At 34.1% G+C, this 12,026-nt stretch overlaps 1 protein-coding gene across 11 annotated transcripts in view; it reads right to left on the bottom strand.

The window, feature by feature from the left end:
* Positions 1–12,026, bottom strand: part of LOC123632965 (muscular LMNA interacting protein) — a 240,116-nt gene that overhangs the window by 87,686 nt on the left and 140,404 nt on the right. For 7 of the 11 annotated variants that reach the window (XM_045543764.1, XM_045543769.1, XM_045543771.1 and 4 more), the window contains 3 exons: positions 403–468; positions 237–320; positions 47–106 (listed from right to left, as the gene is read on the bottom strand). The exons of 2 other annotated variants lie outside the window; for them this stretch is intronic. In XM_045543764.1, the coding sequence (XP_045399720.1) occupies positions 47–106; positions 237–320; positions 403–468 (210 nt within the window). The remainder of the gene's footprint in view (positions 1–46; positions 107–236; positions 321–402; positions 469–12,026) is intronic. 2 more of the 11 variants (XM_045543765.1, XM_045543766.1) reach the window with 2 other exon arrangements.

The following is a 12,026-nucleotide window of genomic DNA, read 5'->3' as shown; positions in this document are numbered from 1 at the left end:
TAGTAAATCTTATGATTCAGTAAATTATATTAAAATATATACATACTTTGATTGTGTCAGAACCCAACAATGTCTGTGGGGACCTTGAAGGAGAATCAGAGGAATACTGAAAAAAAAGAAAGAAAGAAGGAAAGAAAAAGAAAAGGACAAGCCTGTAAGGTATCATACTAAAGTAGAGGAAAATGAAGAGAAGCAAAGCAAATATTTGAATTGCACATTCTACTCTAAGGCATTACCATAGACAAGGAATCCTGTAAGACCTTATCAATGGTAGCACAGAGCTCTTCAGTTTGCTGCCTGAGCTGTGCAGGGGAACACAACTGGAAGAATTGAAACCAGGTACTGGGTTAGAATGAGTTTTGGGATTGCATACCTAAAGCAGGGGAAATTTGAAGTTATTACCTCCACAGGTAGATCTAACGGGTTGTCCTTGGAGACACTTTCAGTCTTGGCTGGTTCATCTAGTGCCTAGTGATAAATGAAATAGTTCTCATATGAGGTTTCTGGTCAAATATAAATGCAGTAGAAAAGCCTCTGCATAGACTTTTCAAAGCCCTGTATATATCAATATTTTTAAGAAAAAATCTGAACCATTCAATGAGCTATTCTGGAAGGCATTTTCCACATTTGTTCAGTTGGTCCCATGAAATGAATATGTCCAATACTATCTCCATTTTACAATAATGAAAAAAAGTTGAGGATTTTTTTGTTTTACTTTTGTCCCAATTTTTCCATTTAATTTTTTCTTTAATTTTTGAATTTTTAATTGATTAAAGGTGGAGTTGTTTTCTTATTCTTTTTTTATTCACTAATTCGGACATGTGGCAGAGACAATGCTAGGTGTTCATCAGATATTTTTATTTTCTTGAGCACAGTTGTACAACATTTTCTTGGCCTCAAGAATTTGCACGTGGACTTGTGACTGACTTTTTGTGGAATGCAATCTAAAGTGATGTGGAACTTCTAGTGCAATGCAGTTAAGCATCAATATGAGTTTTCATTGTTCTCTCTCTCATCTTCAGATAACTAAGAGGCAAGACAGAAGGAAACAATGTTACTGAGTCATTATTAGAGAAGAGCCATGTGGGAGAGCTAAGCTGAGCTACATTAAACTAGGATGAAGGAAGGAAAGAAATGTTGATCGCATTAAACCACTGAAATGTCAGGTTTTGTCTGTTGTGACAGTTAATGCTGCTTACCCTGACTAATACAGGCACCGTAGGCTATATATTTTTCGAAATTAGCCTTAAAATTTTTCCATTCATACCAAAGTCTAACCCAAGCAATACAAAATCTTAGAACACTTCACATAATATGTAAGGATCTCGAAATGTACAATTCAATTCACTCCTCCTTGTTTTTATGTTCTAATTGCCAATTAACTATATTTAAATATGTTCTAAACATATTATTATGTTGTAAGTTTTGCTTTAAACAGCTATATGACTATAAAGAGATTTTAATGAAATAATATTTTATAGTTACCCACATATTCATCATTTCCCCACATATTCATCATTTCCCCATGCTCGGACTTCCTCCCTGAAGTTCTGTGTTTGTATTTGCCATGATTTCCCTTCAACCTGAAAAACTTCCTTAGGTCTTTCTATAGTGCAAGTCTGCTATCAAGAATTCTCTTAGTTTTCTTTTAGCTGAGAATATCCTTACTTTGTCTTTTTTCTTGAAGGAATTATTCCTGGACATAGAATATAGGGTTTCTTTTTCTCTCTCACCGTTTTAAAGGTGTCATTCCATTCTCTTTGGCCTCCATTGTGTCTAATGAGAAGTTAGCTATTGTATTTCTGTTCCTCTGTATGTAGTAAATTATTTTCTCTGCTGCTTTCAGGATTTTGTCTATATATGTTATTTTTAGCAGTTTGATTATGATGCAGGTAGACTTTTTTAATTAAACATTCTTAGAATTATATGCGCTTCTTGAAAGTATACATTCATATCTTCCACCAAGTTTGGAAAAATTTTGGCTATTAGTTTTTCAAATTTTTTTGTCATTCCATTCTCCTTCTTCTCTCCTTCTGGGACTCCAATTACATTTTTATATTATCCCACAAGTCACTGGAGCTCTGTTCAATTATTCCATACTTTTCCCTTTATTTTTCAAATCAGGTAATGTCCATTAATACATCTTCAAGTTCACTGACTCTTTTGTTATCTCCAGGTTTTTCTTAAACCAATACAGTGAATTTTTTATTTAGAATATGTTGTTTTTCAGTTCTAGAATTTCCACTTGATATCTTTTTATTATAGTTTCTATTTTTGTGCTGAGAATTCTTATGTGCTAATTTATTATGAGCATATTTTCCTTTATATCCTTGAGTGTATTTATAATAACAGCTTTAAAAGCCTTGACAAGTAATTACAACATCTGGAACACTTTAAGTTGATCTCTATGAATTATATTTTACCTTGAGTATGAGTTACATTATTCTATTTCTTTGTATGTCTAAAAATTTAGGATTATAGCTAGAATATTTTCAACGATATGTTGCAAGGACTCTGAATTCTGTTATGGTAACCTAAAGGGTATTATTATTATTATTGTTTAGTTTTAACATGCAGTTAATTTGGCTCCAAAATGGGCATAAGCTGAAATCTTTATTTCATTGTTTTATTCTTTGCTGGGGTTAATGGGCACGTTGAATAATCGTCCAAAGATTGGGGCAGAGTTTTTATAGAGCATTTGGCGCTCCCTTTCTATGATTCTTTCATGTCCTGGATTCTCTCCTCACTTTCCAGTTCTTGTGTGACCTAACACTCTGCTCTCTGATTCCTCAACCAGTACCCTTCAGGTTTCTTACTGAGATTTCACTACTTCATGGTGAGCAGACAAGGGCCTACCTATAAGGTTAAAAAAAAAAAACAACTATAAAATCTAGAAAAGACCCAATGCAATTTCCTTCTTACAAGCATTCATTCTACTGCAGTTTCTATCTGCTCTGGGTTATGTCCCAGTACCTTCAGACAGTTCTTTTTTATATGTTGATCAGAGTGTATTATTGTTACCTGAAAAACAGTTGGTCTAATATAAACTACTCCTTTATTTCCAGAAGCAGAATGAGGCAAACTAATTTAAATTTCATTTTAATTTCAATTTTTTAGCAGACATTTTCTTTATCACAGAGATTGTATAAATTCACATCTCAAACCTGCCTCAGGGTAGGCTTGTGCTTAAAGGTTATTTTTTCCTACCCTGAGCCCAGATTGATATAAGAAATTATGTCTGTCATTTCCCTTTGCAGATTTTTTTTTCTTATCCTTCTTGTAATTGAGAGTATAACCCTTCAAAAATCCTTTCTATGTGATGGGGATCCAATTCCAGTTCTCTGTCTCACTCAGCCCAAGTCTTTCCCTCCTCTTGCCGAGTTGACAGTAAATCTCAATTCTATGGTTCATGAGCTTAATACGTTCAGAACAACCAAAGAAAGCATCACCACCCTGATTTTCATCCTGTTTTTGGTATTTGACCCTTGGAGATTTCCCCTTATTTTTTATTAGCTGAGCTTTATATTGGGTTGAACCACATGAAGTTGCCAATCTTCAAGCTAACAATGACATGCCAAGATGGCAATTTCATGTCATTCAACTATTTTTAATGCATTTTTTTCAAGCTACCAGTACCAATTCACTTTCAAAGTTTGGCATACTCCCACTCTTATGGTTTTTCAAAAAGTATGTTCTATGACTTCTAAAGACAATTACAAAAGAGGTTGCCAACAATGTGATAAGTAATTGCAGACTAATTAGAGCAAGTGGTTGGTTCATCAAGGCAGTTACTTTCAAAAGAAAAATGATCACTTGAATATATATGTTATGGTAAATTTGTAAACAGACAAACAAAAGGCTTGGTTCTCTGTTGTCATGTCTTATATAACTTTTTAGAATTATACACTGTCCTGTCCTCTTATTTAGATTTACTTCCTACCACTCATTTCGTTATTAACATCATTTTATAGGTATATGCTAACTACAAGGTGTTATACCAGCCATGAAACCATGGAATCCATTGCTCATCAGAATCTATTTTCCTCCTTTTAACAGAGCCACAGAAATAACAGATCCAGAAGTATTAGCCTTTTCCAACAGGTACTATGTTCAGATGCTAGAGCTGTCACGTTGGCATAGGTTATACCCATAAGAATTCAAAAAAGTGACATCTAAAAGATAAGATATCATCATCTATACATCATTTTAATATCTCACAAAGAAAAATATTGCCTGGAAATTTTTGTTTCCAAAATCCACTTCTCTGTATTAAATAACAATATTTGGAAGATTGGCTATAATAACCTAAGAAAAACACTTAAGACTCCCTCTGTCTTACCATAAAAAAAAATCTATGTTATGCTTTCTTCCTTCATCCTTTAAAATTATGATTAACCATGAAAAATGGTTGGCAAGGAACAGAAAACTTTATAAAAATAACTGCTCTCTGGTGTTCAGATGGTTTACTTTTTTCCTGACGTGGTGTTTTCATCACTTCCTATTTGCCTTGTTGATTGGGGAAGAGGTTCTTTCCCTAGTGTTATAAGGATGGATGATTACATGACTCCTGATGCTGGACAGATAAAATCCACCACAATTTATTAGTCACATTTATTCACAGTGCAGGGGAGGAGGGCACCACACACCATGCAGGGTCACACAGGGTTGCACTAAGGAATAGAGTGAAAAGCCAGGGGCTGTGGGTATCAAGAAAGTGGTGTGCCCCCAGTCTGAAGGATGTGGTTGGCTTGTTTGAGATATTCCCCAGGAACTGGCACCTACTGCCAAGGCACAAGCAGGACTGAACCTGGTCAATTTGACAAGGAGAGTTGTTGTTTGGCTAGGGGACCCTATCTGCAGGCACAGAATGAGGAGGACATGTGCAGCTGGGCCATTTGAGGATCTCCCAGTGTCACCATATGTCACGGTAGCACACAACACTGGGACTTAATTTTAGGCCTTACACCACACTTGATGTCTCCTATATTGATAATTATGGAGAAGGCAAAGGTCAGAAATGAAAAACCAGGACTAAGAACAAACTCCTCAGGAGAGAATTTTGTTCTGGTCCTTGCTCTCCTTTCCAACAATGCCTTCCATCTGCTCCTCACTTTCCTGCTGCTCTTTAACCACAAAGAATTGCTTGAGTTCTTTGAATTTGTGCTGATCTTTTGTACTACACATTACGAATTCTCCTTAGATCATCCTGCCTCCACTTTCAGTTTGCTCAGAGAATTCCTATTCATCCTGAAGTTACAAATCATACTTCTTTAGAATGTCTTTCTTGGACCTCACAAAATGGCCATTCTCTGGTTGGGGCACCATACCACTTTGCACATACCATAAGCATATTGTATCATAATTACTTTTTAAACTGTATCTCTACCCTAGTGGATGATTTGTCCTATGAAGCTCAAGGAAATATGGTATTTGTCTCTGCAGCTCCAGGATAGAGAACATAACAGGTGCTCAGTAAAGAACTCCAGGTTGGATTACAAGGTAAACCAATGAACAAACGGAGTTACATAAACCAATGAACAAATGAACACATGAATCATAGAAATAATATGACTTTAATGGTTTCCAGTAAAATGCTCTAGAGAAGTAGTTTAAACTTTTTGAGTATTTAGATTAACAAACTATTTCTTTTCCTGTATTACAATTAAATTTGTTTACCATCAAAGATCTAATCATATAATCAATGTTAGTACAATAAGGTGATTTTTTTCAGCTAAAAGCAAATAAAGTTGATATTTTAATTAGTATGTGGGAATTTACTTCAGGGAAACAGAACTTTAAATAGGCTATTTGAAATATTAAAATTCATTCAAAGAATTACAAAATTACTCAGGTCCCTTGGAAAACTAAGAAAGGTGCCAGTTTACTAAAGCTAAAATTTTGAAATGGGACAAATACTCAGGCTATGTTAGAAAAAGTATGGTAGGGAGCTTATTTTGAGCTTAAAGTGGCTTTGAAATTTACTAGAATCGATTTTTTAATTATCTAGGAGTTATGTGTCAAATGTATCATCTTGATTCACTGTTTCTAAGAGCCATAAAAAGTTGCTTTTTTTCTGTTGTCCAAAATAAAAACAACATATTTGAAACCTCCATTAATAAGAAGTCTGACCATATATTGCTTTTTGACCAGTTAGCCAGCAGGATTGCATTAATTTTTCTCTAGATTTATTTATTTTCAGTGAAAGTTTCTTAAAATATTATCCAATAAATTTTTGTTATTAAAAACATGTTTTCCATCAAAATGAACAATAGCAATTGAGGCATAAATGGGATATTTCATTGAATCTCATTTTTAAAGATTCTTAACTAATATAAATTATCAAAATTGTTTGTATGTTGCTCAGAACAATCGACTTTGAGGTCCAGCTTTTGAAAAGAGACCTAATAAATCTAACTTTTAGCAGAAAATGGCTTTTGAATTTAACTCTACATTATAACTGAAAGCCAAGGACTATGAACAAGCATTGTAAATCAATGTCCTTACATGAAATTATGCCAATAAACTGTAATAGGTATTCCCCAGTTAACAGGAGCATCTTCTGATGGAATTGCAAAGACTTTTAGTCAGATATATTGAATTGGTCTAACCTGCTCCCTCAGAAATAGGATTAAGTTCCAGAAATCTGAAGATGGAATGAATTAGTTGTACTCTAAATGGAGTTGGAAAATAAGCTGCCTCCAAAGGGAGAGTAATATGAAAAGACTTGTAAACTTTTTATGTCCAGATTATCTACTGGATTGAATTTCAAAAATTTCATACATGAGTTACTGCATTTTAGTAATGATCAAATAACTCCCCTCAAATGATTTATGCTAAGCCTAAATGCTCCTCTGCTTTATTACTCTGACCAGCTATTTGGTGAAATAAATTAATAGAAAACCATTTGTAGGATCGGAGATATTCTGAGAAAAACAAATCTCTGATTATCTAAGTTGGTTATCCAGGTCTGAATAAACATTCAGCTCTGAAGAACTGGGGAAGAAGACACTGCAAGACAAAGCAGTTAGCAGATATATAAAAGTACAAGTTATTTTTAAAGATCTAGGAATATTTACCAGATTATGTTTACATAATTGGTTTAAAATTTTCAAGAACTGAGGGATTCTACTTGGTGTTTTCAGTCCCAAGAGCTTTAGAGAGTTAAATATCCGTTCCCCCCACACAGAAGGGACTTTTTGCAAACCATCACAACCAGTTTCAACCCCATTCCATGAGGGCTCAATGACAAGAGGAGCCATGCTTTTCCTTCATTTGATTAAGGTCATCAGAAGGGTGTTCCCTATTTCCAGCCAGCACCTCCTTCAGTGTGCTTGGCCTCATCTCTTTCAGCAGTTCAAAGCATTGGGCTACTTTGTAATCCCTCACTCTCCCAAGTCTTCTCAGAACGAAAGTGTTTCTGATTCCCTTTGATTGTTCCTCATGAAAACAAAATACTTTCGTTACTCTGATTTAGTGAGGACTTAAATATGTTTTAGCAAGTAAGGGGAAAAAGCGTTATAGAAAGGGATCCAAAATCATCATCTCTTGCTCAATATTTCACTCTAGCTAGCTGGCATTACTGCTGCACAGTGAGCAGGGAAAGGCTGGGGGACAATCAGGTCTTCTTTGAGGTCCAATGCAGCAACTTACCAGCCCTGCTGCTTGGGGAATTTACTTGGTTTCTTTGAGCATCGAATTCTTCACAGAGCTGTGAAGATGGTAAAGCATTTAGCTTAGTGTCTGATACACTCAAGTACTCAGTATGGCAGCCATTCTGAGTGTATTGTCTAATCTTCAAAAGGTGCCAAGTTTAAAACCAACTTACTCCCCTTCAAGCAGAAGGCCTTTCATGGTTTTTCCATGGAAGTAGAACTGATGACACTTATTCTATCTTAAAGAAAGACTCCTTATTATTGTTGGTTCAATTGTCACACACTTGCCCCCCTTTACTTTCATACTCTCAAGAACAAAAATTTGCCTTAAGATAAAATTGGAAATTTTAGAAACCTATCTAGCCCCAAACTAAATTCATTCATTTAATGAACACTTAACAAAAAAAATTTTAAAAAGACCTATATTCCCTCAAAAAGTTTATGGTAGAAAAAGAAATCAAATAAGTATGCATAATTAAATGTGGTTTGGTAAGTGTTTAAAAAAAGATATCCACAGAGTAGACAATAACCTGAGAAGAACCAGTCAGCATGGATTTAAGTCCTGGACACTTCTGCATTGTTAAAGAAATTGGGAACACATCTCTTGCACTAATCTAAATTAAGTGATGTCCCTTTAATATAGGTCATGTGCTAAATTAGAAACCAGGTTTTGTGAAATTTTTAAGACATGCAGAGATCTTAAAATACTCTCACCCAGGGACATATGTTTAATCAGATTGGTGTTTACCAACTCATGCTTTAAAAAATTAAACAGGCAACTTAGAATAAATTGATTTGACAACTGACAAGATACATCAAATCTTTTTCTTTCTATTTTTATAACATATTTTATTGTTATCTTTAAAATAGCTATTTTTATATTCCTTCCACCAAAAAAAGGATTTTTATTCTATAACTTTTCATTTAAGGAATTAATCCTGTAATTTGTATTTGCTATATATAAAATTGACCTGCTCCAGAATTCTTCAGTCAAACACACACATGCTTAATGAATTAAACATATCTTGAAAATGGTAGATAGTAATGCCATTTGTTAGAAACTTTGTAACTAACCTTAACCTTAATTTTATCCTGAGGAATACTTGTGAAGAATGGAACAGAGAATTGAAATTGCTTTTAAAAAAATGCATACTTTCATGGAAAAATATTAATCATTCTTGAGACAATAAAGATGCATATTATTTGATTTCATGGAAATATTCCTTCGTCTTTCCTTTCCTTAATACAACTGTACAATAAAAATAATAATCCATTTACTTATAATATTAATATGTCCCAAACAGTTTAATTTTAGCTTTTTACCTATTGCTATTAGACTCAGATGATAAGAATAAAAACTAGTCAATGAGAGAGACAGACCTTTAATATTCTCTGAAAAAGACAGCAATACACACATTGAGACTAAAAATAATGTCCACATCAAAGTTATTTTGACTATGTACCTTATATATTGTTGAACATAAAGTCCATGGACAGTCACAAATACAAGCTGATCTGATTACTTTATAATCATTTGTATTTCATTCTCATGTCATTCTTGGAGAAGATGATGCTTATTGGCAGGAGATTAAGCCAAAGACTCTGAAGCCAACACATTAAAATATGATACCTTACATCTATCTCCTCTTCCTATAAATCCTTAGTTAAGACTCAGCTAAAAATACTTCCTTCCTAAATGTTCACAGGGAAAAACATAATAGAATATGGAATAAGCTATAAATTTAACTTTTGATGAAGACAAAAATTATATAACAGAAGTACCAGAAATCTCATGTCCCCTTCCAACAAAGTGTACTCTTTTCAAAATGATGAGCTTCATCCAGGGACAATTAAAGCTGAAACCAATCCAGTGATTCAATGACAGCTTAATGTCTCATTGCAAGGGATGCCTGTATTTCAATTCGGAGAAAATCTTGCTTTTAAAAATAGCACTATTTTCAAAAAGTAAGTCTGGTTTCTCATTAAGTATACTATATGCTATAGAATAGAATGTGGTGTAAGATAACCACTGTGGGTATAATCTGGTTGAGAAGAGAATTAACTTTCAAAATATTTAAGACTTGAATTATTTATGTTACTTCTATCTTCAAGGCATTCCACAGAATGGATGCTACCCAAGTATTAAAATGAGTCTGCAGCATCACCCTACCCCTTAATTGTGGTATTCTGTGTGATATAAAAGGGATCTCAGAAAAGCTTCTGTGGTTTAACATATTCCAAAATTTTGATTCTTCCTAAAATAGATGAGTTTGTGAAGATTATAGTCCTAATCTTTCCACTCAATTCAGAAATAAATCCCTTTGATTTCAATGGCATAAGATGAATTCTATTGTATAAACAGATGGGTATAAAGGACTAAATTACCAGATTTATTTTTAAAAAACTACAACACTGAAAGGAGCAGCATAATATGATTCAAGAAATATTATTGAAAATGAAAGTAAGCTCATAAAATCTTTAGAAAAGCCTTTGATGTTTAAAAATTCTTACAAATTTAAAATTTTTCCATTGAAGAACACATAATATGGGAAAGCCAGCAGAAAATAGGTAGAATTATTCAAAGTATCTAAATAAGAAAAAAAAATTCACATCATATCTTGTGACCTTTGTATAAGTCAAATATTTATCATCCCAAAACAATTTACTTTGGCCAAGAGACAATTACCTACACTAGTACTTATACAATAACCCATTCTTCCCTAGAATGAAATTATTTTAAATTAAATATCATGATATTTGCATTTTGTTGTATGAAAAATAAAAATAGTAATTATTTAAAATTAAAAACACAGAGCTTATTCCCTATAAACTTGTATTAGGTTGAATATACATCACTACCACTATACACATTTTTGAAATGAGTTTGTAATAAAATTGGAACTTAAACTTATTATTCTTTATTTTTAATGGCTAGTGAATAAATTATAAACTCTATAATCCAGTTAATTGAAAGAGAAGAGGACCGGTGGACAGAGATTCTGGAACCAATACTGACAATCTCTCACAGAAGACTGTCGAGAAGAATTAACTGTCATTTTTCTAAATATAAAATTAATATAGCAGCACCACACAGTTCCAGGACAATGTGCCTAGGTTAGTGAGACAAGCATGAGGGAAGGACACCCACCCTGACCTCGCAGGCTCCTAATCTCTTTGCCTCATTACCGATGGACAGTGATTCTCCTGTATCTGTGAAGACAGGCACTTGTGACCAGATTCCAGAAATGTCCATCCTAAATAGGCAGAGAATCTATGGTATGAAAACACTGCCACCTTCACTCACCATGATGGCCCCAGAGAGTGGGGTAAGGGGCAACGGGGAAAGTGTCACTTCCCACGTTCTCCTGAAGCCTCCTGAAATCAGTGTTTTAGGCCCATCTCATCTTTTAATAAGCTGTAAAAAGTAGAAATTCAGGAGAGAAGCTAGAGAAAAAGCTGCAGATTTCCCTGAAGCCTAGTGACCCTCCAGTTCAAAGCATTTAGATATAATTTGGAATTATTATCAGAGGTATGTACTATAAGAGATGCTGTCCATGCTATATACTACTTAACATTTCTCATGGACACTTCCTACTTTTTAGACAAGATATCATACAAAAGCTTTATTCTCTAGCTCATGCTAACGGAGAAAGATTGTAGATAACCAGTGATCAAAATGCCACCTGGTTGACAAACACTAAAATCTTGACAAATGATAGTAACGGTATTTGAAACACTATAATTACACAGGAAAAAAATGGGCTTAATGCACTAAGAGATAAATTGTCTAAATAAATCATCATAAAAATAGTATATGAAACAAATAATTTCACAGACCTGGTAACTGATTACACTTTGATTCATGATCTGATTCTCTCTTTGGCCTTCATTTGAGCATATGTAATGCACTTATTAAACAAGAAGCTTTCATTTAATTTACTTACTGAAGTAACAACCTGTAATTTTATAATTAATAACTCTTAATAGCAAAGCCAAAATTCCCTAGAGCCATGTGAAAGCCACTGAGCCATTAAGAGTCTTCTCAAACCTCCCTTCCACCCATGGAGGTAGGATCAGTGGCTGGCAAGAGTGAATGAAAAGGTTTAGCCCATGCTTGGATCTGTAGGACTGTATCATTATATTGTAGTGGTAGAAGTCACTACTAATCACCAAGTCTTGACTAGTCAATGACCAAGGGGGACAGTTGCCCACGTGTCATCCCATTTCACCTCCATTCTTTTGATCAATATAGATAAAGCTGGAAGTTCTTGAATATAACAATTATTTAAAATTCCAAAGGACAGGTATCTATCCAAACCTGAACCAAGCTTTTGAAGGATGCTTGACAGTGGACTAGATATCTCTAGGCTTATA

Source organism: Lemur catta, chromosome 2, assembly GCF_020740605.2.
Source record: "Lemur catta isolate mLemCat1 chromosome 2, mLemCat1.pri, whole genome shotgun sequence".
Lineage (NCBI taxonomy): Eukaryota > Metazoa > Chordata > Mammalia > Primates > Lemuridae > Lemur > Lemur catta.
Note: the sequence above shows the minus strand (reverse complement) of the source record. Positions and strands in the feature narration are given on the sequence as shown.